Source organism: Cutaneotrichosporon oleaginosum (genome assembly GCF_008065305.1).
Source record: "Cutaneotrichosporon oleaginosum strain ATCC 20508 chromosome Unknown ATCC20508_contig01, whole genome shotgun sequence".
NCBI classification, from domain to species: Eukaryota; Fungi; Basidiomycota; class Tremellomycetes; order Trichosporonales; family Trichosporonaceae; genus Cutaneotrichosporon; species Cutaneotrichosporon oleaginosum.
This window is the reverse complement of record NW_027072170.1, coordinates 1-22,269: the sequence shown is the minus strand read 5'-3', so window position 1 is coordinate 22,269 and position 22,269 is coordinate 1. Positions and strand designations below refer to the sequence as shown.

Here is a 22,269-nt window from a genome sequence, read left to right as displayed (position 1 = left end):
CGCAGCGAAATGAACAGTACAGGCGTCGGGACTCACTCGGCTCCCCTCGCATGCCGCACGTAAAGCTTCAAACTAAGGTTTATGTTGATGTCCCCCTTCCGCAACCTCTTCCTCTCGGCATGTGCCTTGATGCCTGGCAATCAGCCGTCGTCCAGCGCTTCCAGAGGCGCCGGGAATGGGGGACGAGAGTACGGCAACAGGCACGGTCGCCGACCTCCAACGGGTGACTCCCACCCCAGCATGCTTCACACCGAAGCCCTTTGGGGCGTGGCTCCGAGGCTTCAGCACGGCGGATACGCTCAGCCTGTTCGCCTGCACCTGGCCTGGCACCAGGAACGCACTGGTTCGCGAGCTGGGGCCGGCCAATGCCTGTTGCTGCTGCTGCCTGCTTCCAGGTTGCGACTGTTCGCTTCTCTGTGCATGAATCTGGACACAAGCATCTTTCGCCCATTCTCTCACGATGCTCGGCGTCCTCGCGATCGCGAGCATGCTCGCGCCCGCCGTGGCGCAGTACGTGAACCCGTTCTCCCTTCGCAACCCCGACGTCTACTTCAACCTCTCCATCCCGACGGTCTCGCCGTTCTTCACGTATCGCGGCAACTGGAGCGACGGGGGCGCGCCGGGCCCGGTGACGCTGGGTCCGAGCTCGAACATGTCGTTCTATGGCTCGGGCACCGCCGCGTGGGTGTACACGCGGCGCGGGGCGGGCTCGGCGTCGCGCGGCCCACCCGGCGCCATGCTCAGCTATCCGGGGCGCACGAACGGGACCAACGCCGGCGGCGACGCATGGGTCTTCGATTTCCGCACCAAGCAAATGGCGTTCACGTTCGCCCTCGTCGACAGCGTCCCGGCTGGCGACAGCCTCGTGCTCGACAGTGTAACCATCGAAACGGGCATGTACACTGAAGCCGGGAGCTGGGCGGACGTGCACTGCGTCACGGAGCCGTTCACGCGCAACGCCAGCCTGCCATTCAGCTTCCAGGGAGGTGCGTGGTCGCACGACACGGAGACACCGCGGACGTGGGGTGGTGCGGTGATTGCGCCGCTGCCGCAGAACACAAGCTATGTGTGGGTGAACGCGTCCGCTGTCTCGGGCTCCAACATGAACGCCAACTCGCTCAACGTCTTCATGACCCGCGGCACGACGCCGCTCAACTTTCACCAAATCACACTCAACTCGCTGCGCTCGTACACCGCCAAAGACGTGATCGTGTACCAGGCGCCGCTGGACCCGACGGACCAGTACACCCTCACGCTGAGCGCGCCGGCGAACAATCTGATGATGCTCAACTCGATCACGTACTGCTCGTACTACAAGGACGGCAAGGTGCCGGCCGCGGCTAAGAAGAGCAACGCGGGGCTGATCGGGGGAGTCGTAGGCGGCGTTGTCGGTGGCCTCCTCCTCCTAGGCCTGGTGGTATTCATCATTCTCCGGCGCCGTCGTAGGCGCCAGCGCTCAGCGTATGTCCTCTCGTTCTTCGATCTTCGGAATTAACCCCAGATCCCCGGACGCTTTCGTCGTGGACGAAAGCGCGGCTGTCCAGCCCGTGCCGGACAAGCGAATGCTAGGCTCTATGGCTGTGCCGCGGAGCAGCAGCCCCACGCAGCTGGCAGAATCGTCCGACCTTGACGCCGAGTATGAGGCCAAGCTGCACAGCCTGGCGAACGGAGGATCACGCGCATCGCGTACGCTGAGCGGGGACACGCGGCACACGACCGCGGACGGCACGGTTAGCGGCGACTCGTACGGCGCCGGCCGAGGCATGAGCGGCGACCGGACGATTAGCACCGACTCGTATCTCAGCGTGGGACAGGGGCGGGGCATGAGCGGCGACTCGAGCGTGTCGGCGAGTACGGAGCGGCAGAAGTCGCAGGACGGGGACGGGCGTCCGCGCCGCCCGCGCAGGCCACGGCGCACCCGCCATATCGTCGAGCATGCGGAGGACGCGGGCGAGGTGCATGATGAGCACGAGCGCGAAGAGGAGGTAGTGGTTGAGGTGCTTCCGCCACAGTACCGGCCGGAGTGGGAGCAGCGGCGGCGCCCGACCGTGGAGGGAGAGCAGCAACAGCAGCAGCAACAACAGCAGCCGTAGCCATAGCAGTACCACAGCAGCACTAGTAGTAGCAGCTCACACCAAAACCGCCAGCAGCGATAATCATACGATGGGAGGGATGGAGCACGTTCCATGTGTGAGTGGAAATGGATTCAATATTGTATGCACTATTGCACCGTCTGAAGCTTCTGCCTGGTGTTCTATGGGTCTCGCCATGTTTCCAAGTTGCTTGCTTATTAGAATCAACCTCGCACGTTGTTATTTCTCACTCCGGTTTTCTCGGCGTGGATGCGTCCCGGTGCCGTGCGTGTTCCTTGTCACGCGCGCGGAACAACGGAACTCCTGGAACACCTGGTGCCTCGGTTAGGACCCACAGTATGAGGATGATGATGGAATACGCTGTGCTGCACGCTGAGCAGTCGAGTCGGCTGGCTGCTGGCTGCTGGCTGCTGGCTGTGAGCAAAAGTCGAGATGCATGAGATACAACTGCTTGGCAAAGAGCGGATCTGGGACGGATTCTCCGGTGATACGTCATGTTTCATCCGCATTCCGTGCATCCAATTCATTCCTCGCTCTCTTTCGTCGTCTGCAACTTCTTCTCTCATCTTCCACGCAGCCTTGCATCTCCACGGTTGGCGCTCCTCGCGCATGCGTGCTGGATATCGACTGGGCTTGGCCTCATCGACTGCCATCCAGCGGTATCCACTCAGCCTGCGTCATTCCACATCGCCGCAGCGATTGCGGCGAGCTACATGATCCATGCCCCGCCCGCCAGCTGCCGAGCCGCCGAGCCGCCGAGCTGCTGAGCTGCCAGCCGCCCCTCCAGGCCTCCAGCCAATCTGCCGCGGCACTGAGCCCTTCTCGACACGTTCATGCCTCGGCCGACTAGACGCCCCCCTCGGACACATCCGCGTGCCGCAGCCGCACATGACATGACTGAAGCTGGCTTGCTGGCTGATGGCTGACTACGTGGCGTCCTTGTCTCATACCTCCATTGCAGCGATAAGCGCCTCAATTGTCAATTTGTCATCCAAGATTGCTGCTGCTGATCACCTGCGGTGACATCTAACTGCAGAGGCCGGAGTATCCGAGTGATCGAGAAGCAGAGATCGATGAGCAGGGACCTATGATGACCAGCGGCTTGCGGCTGCGGCGCGCTGCTCGGCGTGCGCGGCAGATGAGCGCGACTGGCCCTCTTTCCACGCACGAGCGCATGAGCTATGAGCCAACAGCGCGGCAAAGGCGGACCTCGTCGCCCCGAGGCAGCATATATAGAGCGCACCTGGGACGGCTCGATGTTGCTCACCGTTGTCCCGTTCCCCTTCTCACTCATCTCTCGACTTGCTCACACTCCAACTACCCCTCCATCTTCTTTCACCCACAATCTATCTTTCATCATGACCGACTACACCTTCCAGGGATGGGCCGGGTACGGCTTCGACAGCGTCAAGGGCAACATGAAGCTCATCGACTTTGAGCCTCCCGCCTTTGACGAGGACTACGTGGACGGTGAGTACAGCGGCAGCTCATAATGATGGCTCGACATATTTTCTCAGCCCCATCCATGCCACCCACACACGTCATCTTACCCTCCTTGCGCCCGCTGTGTGACTGTATCACTAACCCCAGTCAAGATCCAGTACTCCGGCATCTGCGCCAGCGACACGTCGCAGCTCGGTGGCGAGTGGGGTCCTTACAACGGCCCCATCGTTGGTGGCCACGAGATCATTGGCGAGGTCGTTCGCGTGGGTCCCAAGGCCACCGGCGTCAAGGTCGGCGACCTCGTAGGCATCGGCGCGCAGTGCGACTGCTGCCGCGAGTGCGAGTGGTGCGAGGCCGGTGAGTGACTCCCACTCCGCTGTCCCCTAGCTGACGATAGGCAAGGACAACTTCTGCCCCGACTTTCTGTACACGTTCGGTGTGGGCGGCTACAAGCGCGGCCTGAACAAGGGCAAGCAGCACTACGGTGGCTTCGCGACGCACTGGCGCGGCCCGGCGCGTTTCGCGATCCCCGTCCCGGCCACGCTTGATCCCGCTCAGGCTAGCAGTCTCATGTGCGCCGGCATGACCGTGTTTGCGCCTCTCAAGCGCTTCGGCGTCCCCGCCAAGCGCTCCGTCGGCGTCCTCGGTATCGGCGGCTTGGGACACATGGCGATCAAGATCGCCAAGGCCATGGGCGCCGAGGTGACGGCCATCTCACGCGGCGAAGCCAAGAAGGCGCAGGCGCTCGAGCTTGGTGCTGACAAGTTCATCGCTACTGGCCCCGACCTCAAGGCCAGCCTGGCACCCTTCGCCCGCAGCGTCGACATTATCATCAGCACTATCAGTGAGGCGGGTGGAGGACGAGCTGATCCCAGATCCTCCCCAGCTCGACCTCGAGGCGTACGCCGGCCTTGTCAAGCCCGAAGGCACGTTCTGCCTTGTTGGCATCGTGACCAAGCCGCTCGAAATCACCGCCACCCAGCTTATCCGCGGTAAGCTTCATGTCATGCGCCGCTGACAACACAGGCTGCATCGCTGTCGCGGGCTCCAACATCGCTTCGCCCGCCGACATTGCCGAGCTTCTTCAGCTCGCGGCGGAGAAGAAGATTGAGCCTTGGGTCCAGAAGTGGAAGTGGGAGGACATGAACAAGGCTATCGTACACACCGCCGAGGGCAAAGCCAAGTTCCGCAACGTCATCGTTCTCGAGCAGAACGGTGGTAAGATGTAAGCGACAGCAACACAAAATGACTCGGCGCACCGCACAGGGTGTAGGAGGGTGTAGGTTGAGAGCAAGCATGGAGCATGGGATTGAAGGGCGTAAGTAGGACTGTACTCAGGCCGATGAAGAGTGTGCAGCACAACCACTTTCCTTTCGCATTCTCCCTATCTAACACTCAGCAGACCTTCTGCTGGAGCATGTCGAGGCAAATACAAACAATGCCGATGAGGGAGAGGTCGACGCGCGGCGCGACCTCGACCTTGTACTGGGTCTCGGCGGCCTCACCAATCTTGGTCTTGCCCTGGGAGGTGACATACATGCCTTCATGCAAGGTTGCGCGGTCGTGCGTGACGCGTGCAACGAGTCCGCCGTCCTCACTCACGATGTCGACTGCGTGCGCCTTCCAGTCCCCGACGACGGCGAGGGTGAGCTTGCCGAGGTCGACGCGGAACGCGGCCTCGCGCCCGCCCACCTCGCTCCGCCGGTGCTCGACCTTGAGGGGCGTGCCGGCGCCGCCCACGAACTCGACGGTGCGATGCAGCGCCAGCGCGTCGCGGATCTCGCCGAGCTGCAGCTCGTCGTCGTATACCACTATGGTCAGGCGCCGAGGGCCCAGCTCTAGACGGCATACCTTTCTTCTCGAGGCGCGACCACTCGCGCGCGTCCGCGCGCAGGATCGCCGCCCCATTTGCGTCCTTCACGACGTAGTCGTCCTTCCGTTAGCGCGGACAGAGGGGACGCACGCCGGCGCGGAAGAGCTCGTCCGCCACGAAGAGGGTCGCGGGCGTCGTGTGCATGTGCCGCCCGAAGAGCGCGAGCGGGGGCAGGTTGGTCTCGAAGACGGGTGCGGACATGGTGTGTGTGTATGAGAGGTGGGTGTGTAAGGGATTCAAGGCGACCATCTGTATCTGTGCATGGCCTCTGGAAGAGACTCGGGCAGTGTTCGGTCAGCTGCGCGTCATGAGGTGGTGAGGTACGTCGTCTCAACGTCATGAGAGAACTGAGATTGTGCAGTTGGCAACAGTCCGAAATAGAAGGCGGGGAGGGTTGGATGCCATAAGGTTCCCCGAATAGGTGGCAGTCTGATGCATATTTCGACCGCCGCAGGACGCATAGCATCAGCAATCGCATCACAGTGCTACTCCTTCGGCAGCAGCTGGTATGTACAATACAACTCTCAACTTGCAGGCCTTTCTAATCTCCCACGTGCTCCCACTCAGCCCGGCTAAGGACTGTGAGATGCTTCACAGCCACCCGTGCTCGGCTCAGTCCCCACTGCGCATCCTCGATGACTGCAGCCCGCGTCGAAGCCGCCATCCCAGCGCCATAACCCTCCAGCTCGTCATCAACACTCGGTACACCGACGGCGAGCTCATTGAACGCCACGAGCGTCAAGCTATGGGGATGAGCTCGGGCCAGCCGGCGGACGATAGTACCCGTCCACGCGGCGCTGCTCGCCCACCTAGGTCCTTGTGGATCGGCCACGACCGTTATCGCTGGGATATGCGGCGGGTCCATGTCCTCAAGTACGGGGAGGGGCTGTGGCGCGCCGCCGCCCGGGAACGGGGGATGCTCAGCGTGCGGGGGGTATCGCCCGGTATGAAACGCAAAGCGGAGGACGAGGGCGTCCAGGTCGCTCGGGACGTCGCCGAGCGGCAGACATCCCGCGATGGCAGGGCGCGCGAGGTCGACGTGGTCGACGTACACGGCGGCTTTGAGGAGGGGGCTGTCCCACGGCTGCGGGGTGTGGCGGTGCAGCACGCACAGGCGGGGCAGGAGCGGCGCGAGTGTGCTGGCCGCGGCGAGGGTCATGGTGCGCAGGGTGGCGGTGTGTGTGTGTCGTAGCAGCGGGCGAAGGGTCGCGTTCAGTGAGGCACAGGCCGTCGCGCGGGCGGGCAGCGGCGGCGCGGGGAGGCGGTGTCCGCTCGGCGTAGCCAGGATGAGTTGCGCGGGGGAGGGCGTGGAGGAGCTGGAGGGCGAGGCTACCACTACGATATGAGAAAAGAGGAGGGCCGTAGTGCGCGTATTTAGTTCCTGACTAACGGGCCGGAGGGCGATGAGGCTGTCGGGAGGACAGGCGGCGATAATCGCGTCCAGGAGGTGTGGAAAGGCAGTGGCGTCCAGCGACATTGCAGACGAAGGGATGCGATGAGACGAGACGAAGCGAGCGCAAGACATACGAGCAAGCGAAGTTGTATGGTCGGAACGCAATCAAGGCCTGGGGTGGAGCGCGTCATGTGACTTGCGAGATCGGAAACATGCTTCCGTGTGGTCTTGGCCGAGTGATCGCACAAGCTCCTCACCATGTTGTGGATCGTGGCACTTGTCGTCAGCCTGCATACAAAAGGCAGGTTACATTGCGTCAGCCGTCAGAGGTAAAAGAGGTACAAGATGTCTTCGCAGGTTGCGGCAAAGGAGACCGCGAGTTCTACCGAGGCTGACAACCGACAGACTGAGGCATGTTGTTGCTAGCGCGTCACCTATACTCTCTTTCTCGGTCTACACACCGCCCCAAACAATGCATTGTTGCCATCAGTCAAGTTGAGGGCCTAAAAATGCACCCAATCCCATTTTATACATTCACCTGGTTTGCTGCTGGCGGCACAAGGCGCAGGATGCACAGGAAGAGTCACAATAAAGAGTGAAACAACTGAATTGTAAGCTAAACAATGACGTTTTGGCTTGAGACGGGATCAAATGCCATCATCTCCCATTCGGTTTCGCTCAAGTACCACTCGATCTCATCCTTCTCGTTCTCATCCATCCATCCTCACATCTCCCCATCCATCTGCTGCAGCAAGCTGTCATGTCCAACGGTGAAGAGCCGCGTGCTATCGGCGACCAGACCTATGAGCTTGTGCCCAGCAATGATCCTGGCGTCCAGGTGAGTTCCTGCACACCCACGTCCCTTCTGAATGGTGGTTGGGCGCGAAATGACGTCGTTTTCGTTGTTTGCACCTCCATCCGCCTCTAGTTTGCATTGTGCCATGTCCCATGATAGTTGAAGAGGTCATGCCCGCCATCCAGCTGCATAACAGTCAGCTCTGCCTTCTTGGAGCCGACAACGCGAGATTCAGCCTCCGCTCACACCCTGGCCTCTGGCTTGCAGCTGCAAAAAGTCCTACCGCCCAACTGACTCCCAGGCCCTGCTCGAGCAGATCAACCAGAGCATTGCCAAGGTCGAGAACCCACGATTCCTCCAAAGCGTGCTCACCAAGTACAACATCCAACAGGGCGAGCCGCAGGTACCCATGGCCCTTGTGAAGCGTCAGTCCCTCACTTTCGACGCTCCACTTGCGCCAGCTAACAACAGCCGGGTGTGACGGGTGCAGCAACAGCAAAAAGCCCAAGACATGCTACGCGGGCCTCCGCGACGGCGGCTTTCTTCGCTGCCTCCCCTGCGGTCGGCGGATGTGCTCTTTCGAGCCACGCAGCAAGAGCAGCTCGGGCGCGTGGATGGTCGCCCTGAACGACATCCCCCTCGTCGCCGACTACGTCGCGGGCACGTCAAGCCTGATCCGGCACCTGACAAAGGACCTGCCGCCGAGCCACCCCCTCGTCTCGGCTGCGCGAACGCACATCAGCCAAGGCAAGACTATTCTTGAAGTGGGTAGTACCCTCGTGGCTGTGAATTGACAGCAGCGCGTAAATGAGGGACGTATCGGCCCGCGACATAAGCCAACCGTCCCCCTCGATGTTGTCCTGCGGCCACATGAAGCGATCGTGTCCGACGTCGCGGCAATCGACGAGCTCTCGGACCGCGTGCATGCGCGTGCAGCCGATGCTGGCGAGCCACCCAAGAGTCCCGACGAAGGCGACGTCTATCCTAAAATGGAGAACTACGCGCCACCACCGTTTGACCTCCCGCCGATTGACGAAGACGAGGTCGGCGTCGAGGTGCTGTTGCCTCGTGATGAGGGCGAGGACGAGGGGAATCGCAAGCGCAAAGCACCACCCAGTGTGAGCGGTACCGCCAAGCGCGGCCGCGGGCGAGGCCGTGGGCGAGGATGAGTCCACAATGGGCCTCGTCCCGATTGGGGGCTCTTTATATTGCTCTGTAAGGGATACATTCGTAAATAGTAATGTCATAATCTAATGTTCGCTTCTGTGTCCGTTTAATGCTTGAACAAGCCGCGCAAGCTGCGCATGAATTTGCCGCCGCGCTTCTTCTTGGGCTCCTCGACCTCGACCTGGGGAGGCGTGACGCGCATCTCAGGCTCTGCTTCCGCGTTGAAGAGGTGCATCCCCTTCGCTTCGTTGAAACTGCTGGGCAGAGGAAGGACAGGCGGAAGGGCGGGGACAGGAGGCACCTGTTCCTCACCCTGCCGTTGCTTTTTGCCCGGCTTGAAGCTCCAGCGGCGGGAGCGGCGTGACGCCGCGCTCTCCGGCCGCTCTGGGATGTCTGATGCATCACGGGCTTCTCGCTCGCGGGGCGCGGCCAAGGCGTCGGGCTGCATGGAGAGGCGTGGCGTGCCGACCGCCATGGCGCTGACCGCCGGCGGGGGCGGGAGTGGAGTTTGCGCGATGCCGCTGAGACGGCTTCCGACGCCGCCGGCGGGCCACGCGCCAGCGGGCAGCGGCGCGTCCGAGGCCGGCACCGGCGCCGAGATGTCGAAGCTCTTGCGCTCGGGGAGGAGCGAGAAGCGCTTCTTCCGCTTCTCGCGCCCGCTCCCTGTGCCGGGGCGGAACGAGAATCGGCGGCGCGGCTCGGGGGACGCACGCGCGCCGGGGAAGCTGGGCGGCGGGTGTGGATGGGCTTCGTGTGTGAGGGAGAAATCGGTTGGAGCCGGGGACGGGGTCGGCGACGCGTTCTCCAGGCGCGCAAGGGTAGACGCGTGCGCCGCATTGATGGGCTGTAGCTTCTCCCACTGCGCCGGGGTGAAGGGTGAGGCGGACCGGAGGGGCGAAGTCGCGCGCTCGATTGGGGACGTTGCTCGTTCAGTTGGTCGCCATGAGCGCCCGAGCGAGCCGAAGCGCTTTTCCGCGCTGGAAGGCGTGCGCACAGCGTTGAACGGGTGCGAAGATGGGGCGCCGGCAGTGCTGGGGCGCGAGGAGCGGCTCAAAGAGCCGAACTGCGAGGTCGACGCATCGCCCGCGGTTTGAGGGCGCGAGGAGCGGCTCGCGCCGAACGGCGGCACTGCGGCGCGTCCAAGGGAGCCGTGATAGGGCGGGTCTGCGGCGGGCGGCGACGTGGCGCGCGCGGCCGACCCCGCACCGGCGGCTGCATAAGTATGTCCAGCCGGATACTTTCCGAAGTGGTCTTTCGCAGGCGGAGGTGGCGCACTCGGCGAGTGCAGCGGCGGTGGCGGGGCGTTGAACACGGGCTGCAGGGCAGGCGGGAAGGCGCTCCCGTTTCCGCGACCGTGGCCGTTGCTACTGCTCGTGGTGCGCTCGTGTCCGGTCGTGCTTTCGTTTGCGCTCCATGCGCGTGGCCCGTTCGTGCCGACGAGGCTGAAGTGGTGGCTCTCCCGCTCTGCGCGGCTGAACGATGCTGGCGTCGTGCTCGCGTCCTGAGCCCGCGCGCGCTCCGCATCCTCCTGATCACTGCTGTCGTGCAGCCGCTCCGTCCCGGCCGTGGGAAAGGGCTTGCTGGCTGCGGCGGCCGCAGCAACCACCGCGGCCTCAAGCTCGAGAATTTTGGGCGGGCGCGCGTGGTCGATCCAGCTCGGCGCTCGCGGAGAACTCTCGACCGTCGCCATCCCACTGCTGCTCCCACCTCCCTTGGTAGTGCCCGTGTGTTGCGCCGACAAGAGGCCTTCGACGCCGCCGCCGTCCGCCTCAAAATTGCGCGGCAGACGATCGGTGAAAGCGCTAACCGAGGGCGGGGCGGCGCTTGCAGCACTCGTGGTCGAGCGCGACGCTGAACTCGTGCGCGAGTGTCCGCGTGAGCGGGGCCAGATGGGCTGTATGTACAGCTGCGATGGCGGGGTTTGCGTGTGTGTGTATGTGTGTGTGGGGGTGGTGTGCGTGCTTCCGCCCAGCGCAGGCGTTTGCAGCACCTCACGTTCGCTCGAACTGCGCCCTTGTGCCTCGACCTCGACGTCGTCGGCCGGCTCGGGCGGCGGCGTACGCGTAAAATCCAGCTCCGGGACGCCGTACGCGCTCACTCGCAGGTGCCGCGCCTCCTCAGGCGGTTCGGGCGACAGGCCGTGGCGCGCGCGCAGTGACTCGGCGGCGCGCGCATGGTTTGCTGGACGGTCATAGGCGTACGCTGAAGGCATGGGGGCGGCTGCACGGCGCGGGGGCGAGTATGGGGGAGTCTGCGCAATGTCGCTCGGTTTCAACCGGAACCGTGCTTCGGAGGATGAGGTTGAGCTCGACTGGGCGTGGGTTCGAGTCGCTGCCAGAACCACGCCCGTCCCAGTACCAGGGACGTTGCGAGTGGGGGGTACGACGAACCCCTCGGGGCCGCACGCATCGACAAACTCGTCCCGGTGTTGAGGAAAGATTCCGCTCTCAGCCGTGGCCGGCGGAGTCGTGCTGCTCGCCCGCTCCTCGTCGGGAACCAGGAGGGAAGCCTGCGACTGCCACGCGGCGGGGATTGGCGCACGACGCGGCGGAGTGCTGATTGCCAGCGCTTTGCGCGTGGGGGTCTCCTGCATAGCTGACGTGAGCGCGTGGTGGGCTGCGACCGTGGCGAGCGCGGGGGCGATTGGCTCAGACTCGTTGGACGGGAGAAGTGCGCTGTCTTGGAGCGCACTGTCCTCAGCTGCAGAAGCCGCGGCAGCAGCAGCACGCGGAGTCGCCAGATCCACTTGCGCTTCCAGGGAAGTAAGGATGGGAGAAGCTGAAGGTACGGGGGTGACGGGTCTGGAGCGTTCAGGCGGCATGGTGGAGATGGGGACAACGGGGAGGATGGGCCATGGCGCGCGCGCAGGATGCTGATGCTGATTTAGATGTGCCGTTGTCGCAGCGGGCTCGGAGAAAGCTGGGGGCGCGAACGCCGCGACCACCGGGGAGCTTGGCGCGGTTACCGCCGCTGAGGATCCGGTGAGCGCCGTGTGAAGTGACCCAGTCGAGGAAACGGAGCTTTGGCGAGCGTGAGCCGCTGCGGGCATCGTCGAGTCGGACTGGAGGCTCATAGTTGAGTCACGACAAGTGCCCTCGGTCGCACATCCACTCGGCGGAGATTGTGCCACCGGGTCGCGAGGAGCCGGAGGGGATGTTACTAGAGGACTCGCCGTGTGTACTGCGCTTGAGGGGGTAGTAGCAGACGATGAAGCGGCCTCTATTTGAGGTCCGTTCACCAGGGTGTCTGCTACAGGAGCAGGCGCGGTGTTGAACGCGGCCGCTCCCAAGGCTGCTGGAGACGGGCAACGAATATCGACGATCGACTTTGGGGCAAAGGCCGCCGCCCCTAGCGCGGCAGCAGCAGCAGCGGCAACCCCGGCTCCATGTGTAGCCTCGCCAGCACCAGAACCACGCGCAACCGCAGCGCCTGGCCGTGTCTCGCTGGAGACACTTGCCGACCCGCCACCAACAGCGCTAGGCGGAGTGGTCTGCCCACTTGGCCCGCTCTCGCTCTGGAGCAGGTCTTCGTCGGCCTTAGGAGCGGGCTTGCGACGCAATGTGCGAGTGACGGGCCGCCCAACGGGGGCAGAGCGATGCCTCTCGGCACGCTGCTCAGCCACTGAGGGGCTGGTGGCAGCGATCATGTCCGCAGGCGCGGGGAGGGGCGGGGGGATAACACGCTCGCCCGTGACGTGCCGACTAAGGCGCTTGGCGCGGCGCTCCTCGCCGAGATTGGGCGAGACGGGAGTGAATCCGCCGTCGAAGGGGTTGGCCTTGGGTGGGGTTTGGTGGCCGTCGGCTGCTTCTAGCTTGGCGGGGACAGCACCGAAGGCGTCGTATTCGCCCCAGCCACGTTTGTTTCCGCCTCTGCCTTCGGCCGCGAACGACATGCCGCCCTTGACGTCTTTGAGGCTCAGCAGGGGTGCGGGGGGGATGGCCTCTGGTGTAGGTGGGCGAGCTGGCAAGCTCTTGAGGCTAAAACGGCGCGTGTTTCGTTCGGATGAGCGGCGAGGCGCACTAGGCGGCGAGGCTGTCAGCTTGGCGAGCGCCGAAGCGTGGGCCGCCTCAGCACTCGCGGCCGGCGGGGCTTCGGGCGGTGGCGCAGGCGCCATGCGGGCCGGCACAAAGCTGTAGCGCTTTTTCTTGGGTAAAGAATGGGCATCGTCGTAGCCAAAGGTGTGTCTCCGCTCGTCAGAGGATGCTGGCGCTGGCGACGTCCAGCGACGCTTGTCCTCGTCGCTCGAGCTGTTGCCCAGCGTCGCCTTCGAGTTGGTCTTGGCTTTCTTGCCTCGGCTGCGGCCGCCCCACATGCGCACGCTCATAGTCTCTTTGTCGTCGCGGGCGTCAAAGCCCACAGGGTCGGTCCAGCTCGTCGTCCACCTGCTGCCTAGACGGTGAGGAATGAGGCATTCGGTCGAGGAGGAGGCGGGGCCAGTCTTAGGGACGGGCGCGGCGGCAACCGCCACCATGGGGATAGCGGCCATGTTCTGAAATGAAATGCGAGGTGGAGTCTGCAGTTGCCGGTCGTCTAGCGGCGGTGGATCCGCGGGCGATGCGGAATTAGCTCAATGCCCAAGAGCGTAAACTGCGTCGGGGTCAGCGAGATGAGAGATGACAATGGCGATGGAACGAGAGTGAGAGTGAGAGTGAGTGTGCAGTGCAGAGTTTCTGGGCCGCCGCACGCTGTACCGAGGACTCGTCGTTGGTTGTGTTGATGGGAACTGGGAGAGGGGCTGACAAGTGCCAGTGCCTGGCTCAGCATTAGGTTGCGGTTGCGGGAGGTGCATCGATATCGCGCCATTTCCGCTGAAACGCAGTGTGCCTCCCGCCCTAGCGTCTCAAGGGCATGATTGAACTGTTACGAGCAGCTGATACAGTACTTTGGAATGCAGGGAGGGGTTCCAGCTACAGTAGTTGGTCGGGTGCAATGGTGAACATTGAATCTGCCGTCATGGCCATGTCGTAAACCCTCATCCCAAGGGTAGACGGGTGGTTGCATGACTCGGGTCTCCAACATGAGCTTTGATGGGTGGCAATTGGGTGACTGCATCGAGCCGGCTGGTCTTCGATGGGGATGCAGGCCATGTTGTCAAGGAGTCATGCCAAGTGCAGCGTAAGTGAATCCTGCTCGAGGATATGAGGAAAGAGTGGCGATAGGTGGGGATCAATAGCAATTTAAAGAGTTGAGAGATGCCGTTACCGGGTTCGATGCCGTGACTTTGAGCTGTAGTTCTCGCACGCACTCTCCCACGGTGGACCCTCACTGCCATCTCCGACCAATTGATCAATTTGATCAATGGATCAATACGAACTCAGTCGAGAGACCACGTGGCTCGTGCAGAAACAACATGAAACTTCCGCGCGCCTAAAACCAAATCAGTCGGACCCGGAGGCCTTTTTTGCCACCTCCAGTAGCAAGACGCATGCCTAATTTCCATGTTTACAACGTACATTGTCATACATCGTCGTCCTTCTCCTCTCCCTTTCCTTCTCTCCTGTTCACCACAGTCACCCATCGTCGTTCATCGCATCATCGTCCTTCATCGTCCATCCTCTTTGTCTCTTCGACAACCCACGTTATCTCTCGCGTATATATGACGCTCACCGCCGCCGACTTGCCCCCCTCCCTCCTCCACTTTCCCCGTGACGAGTACAATGCGCCCGAGTACACCCAGCCTCGGCACGTAGATCCGACAGGCAGCATTCTAGCCGCAGGAGCGCGACGGGCGACTCGCGCATGGATTGCTCTGGTACGCAAGAGGAACCGGTCGATGCGCATGTCCTGGCGCTGCTTCGTTCTAGCCGTGCTGGACAAGGTTTCTCAACTGTGCGTTTGCTGGCTCTTCCTGTTTCCTCTCGTTCCGCAGTCTTCCCTGCTCACACTTAGTAACTCGGCCTCGTATGGCAAGTTCTCGCCGGCGTGGCCGGAGCGGGACACGGTCGCGCAGTGGCGCGCAATGGTCCGCGATTTCATCGACATTGCGTATGACCTGGCGATGGCCGCCCTCCCCTTTCGCATTATCGATCCCGTTCCACGCGATGTGGTCCGCTCATCCGTCGCGCAAATGATGCAATGGTTTCACGTTGAAGGAAACTCGTATCAACCATATCCATTGAACCTTCGACCTCGGCTCGACACAGCATACCTGCTTGGCGAGTTCGCCCAGCCTGCCCGCGAACCATCTCGCCACCGTATCACACACTCCGCTGCGCACAAACATCAAAGCCGGGACATGGGCCGGAGTGTCGGTCTGTCCACCGACATGGCCCGATTGCACATCTAACTCGGCTCGCAGAGTCCACATTTACATTTGTTTGTACTCCTTTCGTTGTTTTGTTTTTTATTGATTTGTTTTGTACTGGACGTAAGTGTCTGTAATAGTATATAGCATCATCGTTACTCATTAACGACCAACGTATATATCTTCCAGTCTCTTAGACTTGCCTGCTGGCCACCACATCGGCGACTGCCAGACTCAAGTGCCTCACCCCACTGGGTGTAGTCTCTCGCCACGACACCATGTGACGATCGCGTCGCTGCAGACGGACCAGCCGGGTCAGACGGACGAGGTCGTGCGGCTAGTGCCCAGCGCATATGCGTAGCGGGGAGGGGCGAGGGGCTGCCGGGGGCCGCCGCTGGCAGACGAGAGAATGTGATGGGGCGCGACCGGGCCCGCCTGGCGTCGAGCTGCTTGTCGTTGGCGCAGAGGCCCGTTCTGGAGGCGAGGATGGACGCGACACGACACAAGCGAACTGCCACCCGCGACGGCATGCGACACGAGCGAACTGCCACCCCTCCACAATCTCTTCCACGCCCGCCATGGCCCGCTCACTGTTTGTATCATACCTCTTGTATGGATCCATATGTTTTCTTTATCCCCTGAGAGCAGACGCCAGGCGGCCATCCAGAGGGCAAGGAGGCGGGTGTGCCCAGGTGCCCAGCCGCGCTTACCTCAGAATCGCGTCTGCCCCAACACGCGTCTGCGTCAACACGACCGCACCGCACGTCCAACTCACTCGGCGGCCGGCGGACTGGTCCACCTGTCACGCCGGTGCAGCGATGCCGACGGCCGTATCATTCCCGCTCCACCCTCGGACCGCCAGTCGCGGAGTGAAGCCGACCAGTCTCTAGTGTACTGTCCCATGTTACAATGCCATCTCGATCGTCGTGTCCCGACGACAGGTGCTTTACAGCGGATACTCGACCTGAAGGTATCCTTCGAGCGCGTAGGTGCCGAGCTTGCAGGTCTATTCCGGGCTGTTTGAACCCGCCGACGGCTTTCTTTTGCCAGCGTGGAGCAGGCCGTGCTGGTTGCACCAGACGGTGCCAACATCTACGAGTACTGTCTGCTTGGTGCATGGCCTGGCAATCATGGTAAGGAGACTGTGGCAAGGGGAACATTGTGAGAGTACGACGACAGCACGATGCTGGGAAGAGAGAATGCCGTAGTCAGCTGGGGTTTCTCAGGCACCCGGACAAGCATACATCCAGGCTCACACCTGCACAGTCTTGGCGCCAACAACACAGCATCCTATCTTTGCGTTTGACAAACTCCCTCGATTCGCTCTCCCGCTCTCTCCTCATCCTCATCACACTCCCCCATGCTCTCCGCACTCGTCCTCGCCGCGGCCCTCGTCCTTTCTTCCCGCCTCGGCGTGCGCGCACAGGTGGTAGAATCCACCCTCACGCCCACCATCACTCCCGCCCCACTTCCTCTCCAATCTGCCGCGCCCGACTCGCGCGACTGGGACGGTCCCCGCACCTCGGACATTATTCTCTTCGTCGCCTTCGTCCTCGGCTGCACCCTCTTCGCCTACCTCTTCTACGCGTACACCGTCAAGCGGCGCCGCCGCGCCCATCAGGCGCAGTGGGACGGCGCATACGGCCCTGGCGGGTACGGCGATGCGCACGCGCGAGCTTTCGCACGCCCCCAGTTTTCCCCGTCCTCGGGCTACGACCCGCTTGCCACGCCCCCCGCGTACACCGAGACACAGTACCCGCCGCCCCCGCTGTACGCGCAAGCGCCGTACCAGCACCAGCCGGACAAGAATGCTGCGCGGCCGCTGTCGCTCTCGCGCGGGCCATCGTCCGCCTCGACTTCAACGCTGATCGGGTACAGCGGACACAAGGACACGGATAAGAGGTCGCGGCGCTTGAGCGAAGATGACGAAGATGAAGACGAGGGCGCGCAGGGTTCTCAGATTCAGCCGGCGCGCCCACAGCCGGCACACAAGTCGAGCTGGCGGGGCAGATTCGCGCGTCTTGGCGATCGGGCGTAGGTTTCGGCAAGAGGCGGATCGAAAGTAGACTGAGAGAGCACGGACAATGCCGACAGATGTTGTACTCAAGTTGATTTGACGTAATGTAAGCTACGACGAGTTTGAGGGGGTGAGTCTTGACATTTCGGTGAGAGATTGTGAGATGGGAAAGCGTGAGACGAGAGTGTGTGAGATGGGGAAGACGGCCTGCAATGACCTCTGTGTCCAGAATTCGGCGTCCCACATTGTGGATCGCAGGCTGAGGTCCTCACATGCGGCTGTCACGTTGTAGCGTTGGGGCGCTGCGTGCTGCGCATCGAGCCGGCGGCCGTTGCTCCGCACGGGCGCGCCGAACATCACATGCGCCACGGCAGCCACTGGAGGCGGCGTAGATCTTGCCCGCAAGCGTTCATCCATGCATCCATCTGGCACGGCCGCGGCCCCTGCGACCCCATCGCATCGTCGATCAGATGCAACACCCCGCCCGAGCGTGCGGCGTGTGTCGGAGTGAGTCTCCGCTTATTGTTCGCTGGTCAATTGTCGCCTCACACAAAGTCATGAGGCCGCCGTAGGCCACAGTGCGGTTCCAGTCGACTGGAAAAGAAGCATGTCACTGAGATCGGGGTCATGTGGCTTCACGTTAGAAGACACGAGTGCATCAGTGACGCAGGACGAGGATATACAAGCCATGCGCCACGAGCACCCAACGAGGCCGTATGCGTGCCTGTGGCGTTGTGGTCAGCTTGCGGGAAACGACCAGATACCGACGATCCGAAGAGTGAGGTCGGGACGCGCCAGCAGCACAAGCCCGTCCGCGATCATTGAGCTGACAGCTGACATGTTTCGGTGCACAGTGGACACTGGAGTGACAGGACGCGAAAACAACAGCACTCCATCCGGTGCCCCCGGACGGGTTCTAGATCGGGGGTGTGTGCCTGCGCATGTGGGCGTCCTGGGCTGCTGGGCTGGCGTGTGGCAGGGCGGTTGGAATGCGCCACGCGGACGACGGCCGTTCTATCCATGCAGCCCGGAGATCGCGGCGCGCGGGGTGTGTGTCGGGGGGCGTGGGGTGGTGGTTCAGCAAGCCGGGTGCCGTCCACAGGCCGATCCGCGGCGAGCGGACGAGATATGATAATCTGCTGCCTCACGTCACCCTTTTGCTGGCGGAGCGGACATGCCACCGCCGTTCACAAGGGCCCTGCACCGAGCCTGTCCCGCCTGCTCGTAGCTTCTCCAGCCTCCCTCGACCTCGCAATCTCACAAAGGCGGTTTGTTGGAATCGGCACACTCACCCACCCACACCCACTCTCGCGCCACAGCCGCACACAAGCCACCGCCCCAGCCACTGCACGGGCACGATCGGTCATCTCTGCATACTGCATAATGCATCGCGCGTCGTATCGTCTCCCACTACGGCCTCGGAAGGGGCGGGAACAATGGTGGTTTGTATGTGACTGAGCTGGCGAAGGCTTGTCGTGAAAGCTGAGGAGGAGGGGTTGGGACGGAGGGCGAGAAGGAGTGAGGGAGGGACCAAGGGGGGGGGGCGAGGCGTGAGATGGGCCCGAGTGCATTTTTGGGTGTTTTCGTGAGATGAACTCCTTTGGCCAGCTGGACGCTGGGAAGAGATAAATAGGCCGCTTACTGCTCGTCAAGTTTCGCCAGCCAACTCTCTCTCTCTCTCCTCTCCTCTCCTCACAGCCCACCCACCCCACCACCAACACCAACAACAACAATGAAGGTCGCCGTCATCGCTGCCCTTGCTAGTGAGTTTGCTCTGCCTCACCACCGCGGCCTCGGCCTCCATCTCCTCCTTCTTCACCCCTCCCGTCTCTCCCTCCTCTCGTCCCCTGTCTCGTTTCACTAATCACAAGCCGCCACCGTCGCCCTCGCGTCGCCCGTCGCCGTCGAGAACGACAAGCGCCAGGGTCCGAGCTTCCCCTCGGCCTGCACTTCGGTCTGCAGCCAGTTCTTCCCGTAGGTTCTCTTCGGCCTCCAGTTCCGCCCCTAACCCCAGCGTCTACAACGCCTGCAAGGACAAGCCGACTCAGGCCGAGTGGGAGACCTGCATCCAGCCCATCTGCTCGCAGAGCGCCTGGAACAGCCTCGGCCCCTGCCTTACCTGCTGGAACGGCGCTACCGGCCTCTCCACCATCCCCTGGTGGGGCCTCTTCGCCCAGGCCTGCTCGTAAGCGGACCTCAGCCAAGGTGGGGCTAAGGGAGGACTATCACATCGGCGTACGCCGCCTCCCGCCCTCTGGGGTTCGTGTAGTGCTTGCATGCATCCCCTATAGTTAGTACGATTGTGTTTTGTGAGTTGAGTGTGAGCTCGGCGCGAGAGGCAAGTCAGTCCAGTCAAGAGGGGTGGTCTTTGAGAAATATTCTCAGAAGACGACTCCAAAGCAAAGGCGGGATCAAAATTGTTGCAAGGAGAAATGAGCGGGGACCGGAGCGGAGCATTTACACTCCGCACAATCCATCTCGACCTACATCTTGATCTCATCGCTGTCGTCTCGCTCGCGACTCGCATTCACCATCTTGACCTTTGCGCTCTTCTCAGATCTACCATCGAATCATGGCAGACCGCGCCTGTAACCGCTGTATCGCAAAGAAGAGACGAGTGAGCTTCCCTCCCTCCCTTTAATACCTCCCGCCGCTCACCCTAGTGCGACCATGAACGCCCAGTGTGCGGAACTTGCAAGAAGCTCAAGCTCGAGGGAGAATGTGTCTACCCCCCACCTCAGGCTAGGCGGTTAGTTGCACGTCCTTCTTTTGTCTCTACAGCATGCCTTCAGACGCCGCCTCGTCCGTCATTACTAACATCCAGTGGTCCAGTCGCTGGCATGTCACGACGCGCAGAACACCGCGCGCAGCAGTGTGAGAACGCGCTATGGTTCCTACTCAATCTTCCTGGCGTGCAAGAGGCAATTGAGCGCGTCGACCCAGAAGTAGTGAGTCACAATCACGTGGCCGAGCGTTCTTCGCTGACGATCCAGCTACGTCGCCCGTTCGTCGCGGCCCCTACAGCAAGTATGGAGCGGGCAGCACGCAACGAATGGTGGGGGGACCACACGATGCGCCAGCCTGTTGATGTTCTCATGTTCCGTGACGCGTGCTGCGGGTTGCAGCGGACGCGGACGGTTACGAGCAATGGTCACACAGAGGAAGCAAGCGAGGCAGCGGAACCGCACGACGCAGCGCCGAGCTATGATGGCGGTGGCAATGGCGATGGCGAGGACGATGGAGACTACTATGCGCGCCGTGACCCGCAGACGCAGAGCACGTCGCACAGCCCACCACATGACGCGACCCAGCCTGAGCGTCGCCGCGATGAGATGCGCAACGCCATGGGCCCCAGCCTCTGGCAGCTCGTCACCGCGGCTATACCCGACGACGACGAGCCTGTACCGCGCCGAGAGGCTGAGCGCGAGTGGGCGCCGCCGATGTGGACGGCTCCCCCGCCGCGAGAGGATTACCCCGAAGGTCCGAAGCGCAAGCGTCGCACGGACCTCTTCTGGTAACCCCTTCGCGGCGAGTGATGTGCGCGAGGGGGAAATTGGGGCAGATCGGAGGTGTGCAATGTACATTAACAATGAAGATGGCATGTAGCATAGGAGATGCACTGTTGTCGAGTGCGTTCATGCAAGCAGCATGAGGGCGGCCTCTAAATCGCAATGGGTGCATGCCGAGGGAGGCCCGCTGCAACACGTACGCCGTGACCAACCTCCCTCTGTCGGCGGCTTGCCTTGCTCGGCGATTGACTGTGACATGTTCGGGCACATCTCGGTCTCGGCGCGAATGGAATCCCACCCAGGGCCTGAGCCGGGCGATTGACAGTACCCAATTGCATCATCGCCCGCTTCCGCATCCATCATCATCAGTCCATGTGACTGCCTGCTTGTGCTAAACGTGCTCTGCTCTCCACGCAGCACAGGTTCAAGTGGAGCTTCGTCGAGCGAAACGCGTGAGACGCCTGACATCCAATTGCGCTGGCGCTGTGCCCGTAAAGATAGAACCATGTGGCGGCGTCGCGAGGCGGCACATGACCTCTTCTCAGCCTTGGCATGCCGCACTGGCATGGACATGACCTCGTACGCGGTCAGCGCAGGCCACAATCGCTACCGTCTTATCTTGACTCACATCCATTCTCACTCTCACCTCATCACTTACCTCCTCACACTCACCGCGTTACCCCGCCGTCTGCTATGGACGTCCCGCTCTATCACCACCCGGTGCGCATCTACGCCTCGCCCTCGACCGAGTGTCTCCTCCCGCGGCCCGGCGGTCCTCGCTTCGCGACGCAGGACACCGACCCCTTTGGCGATCCCTACCTCGTTGGTGTGCAGGTCGGCTTCCGTCGCCGCTCGCTTGGCTCACGCCCTTGGGCGGACGACGACCCCGCCCCGGGACGCAGGTGGAGTACTGCGGCGGCGGAGGTGGGGCGACGCGCGCGCAACACGCTGCGGCGCGCGAGCCACGGTAACCCTCTGCCTGTCCCGCCGCCACAGATGCATCCATCTGCGCATCTGGCTGAAAACGAGAACGAGAACGGGAACGCGCACGAGGAGCGCGAGCATAGCCCCGTGTCCACAACTACGTCTGTCGTAGCTGCTCCGCGCGAGGCGGCAAGTTCCCCGCCACGAGGGGAGGTACATCAACCCCAGGAGGGTCGCAGGCGCGGCAGCTTGCATAAGTGGCTGCGACAAGACAAGCGCGACGGGTCCAAGGATGCGTGAGTTAAGTGCCCGAGCGTTGGCTGACTGAAGCGCTTGACGAAACCCGTCATAATTGGATGAACTGACGAGATCCACACGTTGTCCTATCGGTTGTACGAGAATGAACGATTTCATGACGCTGAGCAAGTCGAGAGTCGCTAAGGACGCACTCTACTGACTTTGGGCCCAGCTCATAGCCGACCACCAGCAATCTGGAAGTCGTGCTGCATTGCCAGGGGACCCGCCCCAGGCCGCCCCAATCTCTTCACATCACCCTGCCAATCCACTAATGCTCACAGAAGCACCACGTTTCCTCGCTCATGATCTCGTCGACGTTCTTGTCGACAGCCTTGCGCTCCTCGATCAACTCTTCCCGGAGCGCCTTGGCCTTATCGAGGCCGTATGGCACAGTGAGATTGTCAAAGATCATTTGGCTGAGCTCGGGCGGGAGGCGCTCGTCAAGAACGGACGCCTCGCGCCACTCCTTCTGCTGGGGCGGGACCGTCGCGGTGGAGGGCACGCGCACCGCGG

The 22,269-nt window shown here is 62.3% G+C and overlaps 10 protein-coding genes across 10 annotated transcripts; 7 read left to right on the top strand and 3 right to left on the bottom strand.

Annotated features, from left to right (window-relative positions):
• Positions 1-460: 460 nt before the first annotated feature.
• COLE_00009 (uncharacterized protein) lies at positions 461-2,093 on the top strand (the record flags this gene model as incomplete). Its single annotated transcript, XM_018425542.1, has 2 exons — positions 461-1,461; positions 1,502-2,093. The coding sequence occupies 2 exons, from the start codon at positions 461-463 to the stop codon at positions 2,091-2,093; spliced, it is 1,593 nt and encodes a 530-aa protein (XP_018276532.1).
• A 1,181-nt stretch (positions 2,094-3,274) lies between these two features.
• COLE_00008 (uncharacterized protein) lies at positions 3,275-4,765 on the top strand (the record flags this gene model as incomplete). The annotated part of the gene is made up of 5 exons (XM_018419685.2): positions 3,275-3,563; positions 3,684-3,893; positions 3,934-4,380; positions 4,412-4,528; positions 4,563-4,765. 5 exons carry the CDS (start codon positions 3,275-3,277, stop codon positions 4,763-4,765), a joined length of 1,266 nt encoding a protein of 421 aa, XP_018276533.1.
• Positions 4,766-4,931: 166 nt separating this feature from the next.
• On the bottom strand, positions 4,932-5,610 carry COLE_00007 (uncharacterized protein; the record flags this gene model as incomplete). The annotated part of the gene is made up of 3 exons (XM_018424073.2): positions 4,932-5,347; positions 5,388-5,469; positions 5,500-5,610. The coding sequence occupies 3 exons, from the start codon at positions 5,608-5,610 to the stop codon at positions 4,932-4,934; spliced, it is 609 nt and encodes a 202-aa protein (XP_018276534.1).
• A 340-nt stretch (positions 5,611-5,950) lies between these two features.
• Positions 5,951-6,568, bottom strand: COLE_00006 (uncharacterized protein; the record flags this gene model as incomplete). The annotated part of the gene is made up of 1 exon (XM_018425543.2): positions 5,951-6,568. The coding sequence occupies one exon, from the start codon at positions 6,566-6,568 to the stop codon at positions 5,951-5,953; it is 618 nt and encodes a 205-aa protein (XP_018276535.2).
• Positions 6,569-8,871: 2,303 nt separating this feature from the next.
• Positions 8,872-13,251, bottom strand: COLE_00005 (uncharacterized protein; the record flags this gene model as incomplete). Its single annotated transcript, XM_018426911.2, has 1 exon — positions 8,872-13,251. One exon carries the CDS (start codon positions 13,249-13,251, stop codon positions 8,872-8,874), a length of 4,380 nt encoding a protein of 1,459 aa, XP_018276537.1.
• Positions 13,252-14,361: 1,110 nt separating this feature from the next.
• On the top strand, positions 14,362-15,051 carry COLE_00004 (uncharacterized protein; the record flags this gene model as incomplete). Its single annotated transcript, XM_018424075.2, has 2 exons — positions 14,362-14,594; positions 14,655-15,051. 2 exons carry the CDS (start codon positions 14,362-14,364, stop codon positions 15,049-15,051), a joined length of 630 nt encoding a protein of 209 aa, XP_018276538.1.
• A 311-nt stretch (positions 15,052-15,362) lies between these two features.
• COLE_00003 (uncharacterized protein) lies at positions 15,363-15,899 on the top strand (the record flags this gene model as incomplete). Its single annotated transcript, XM_018419687.2, has 1 exon — positions 15,363-15,899. One exon carries the CDS (start codon positions 15,363-15,365, stop codon positions 15,897-15,899), a length of 537 nt encoding a protein of 178 aa, XP_018276539.1.
• Positions 15,900-16,369: 470 nt separating this feature from the next.
• On the top strand, positions 16,370-17,047 carry COLE_00002 (uncharacterized protein; the record flags this gene model as incomplete). The annotated part of the gene is made up of 1 exon (XM_018424076.2): positions 16,370-17,047. One exon carries the CDS (start codon positions 16,370-16,372, stop codon positions 17,045-17,047), a length of 678 nt encoding a protein of 225 aa, XP_018276540.1.
• Positions 17,048-19,598: 2,551 nt separating this feature from the next.
• COLE_00001 (uncharacterized protein) lies at positions 19,599-20,544 on the top strand (the record flags this gene model as incomplete). Its single annotated transcript, XM_018424077.2, has 4 exons — positions 19,599-19,643; positions 19,690-19,775; positions 19,851-19,974; positions 20,020-20,544. 4 exons carry the CDS (start codon positions 19,599-19,601, stop codon positions 20,542-20,544), a joined length of 780 nt encoding a protein of 259 aa, XP_018276541.1.
• A 684-nt stretch (positions 20,545-21,228) lies between these two features.
• COLE_00000 (uncharacterized protein) lies at positions 21,229-21,759 on the top strand (the record flags this gene model as incomplete). Its single annotated transcript, XM_018426912.2, has 1 exon — positions 21,229-21,759. One exon carries the CDS (start codon positions 21,229-21,231, stop codon positions 21,757-21,759), a length of 531 nt encoding a protein of 176 aa, XP_018276542.2.
• Positions 21,760-22,269: the final 510 nt, after the last annotated feature.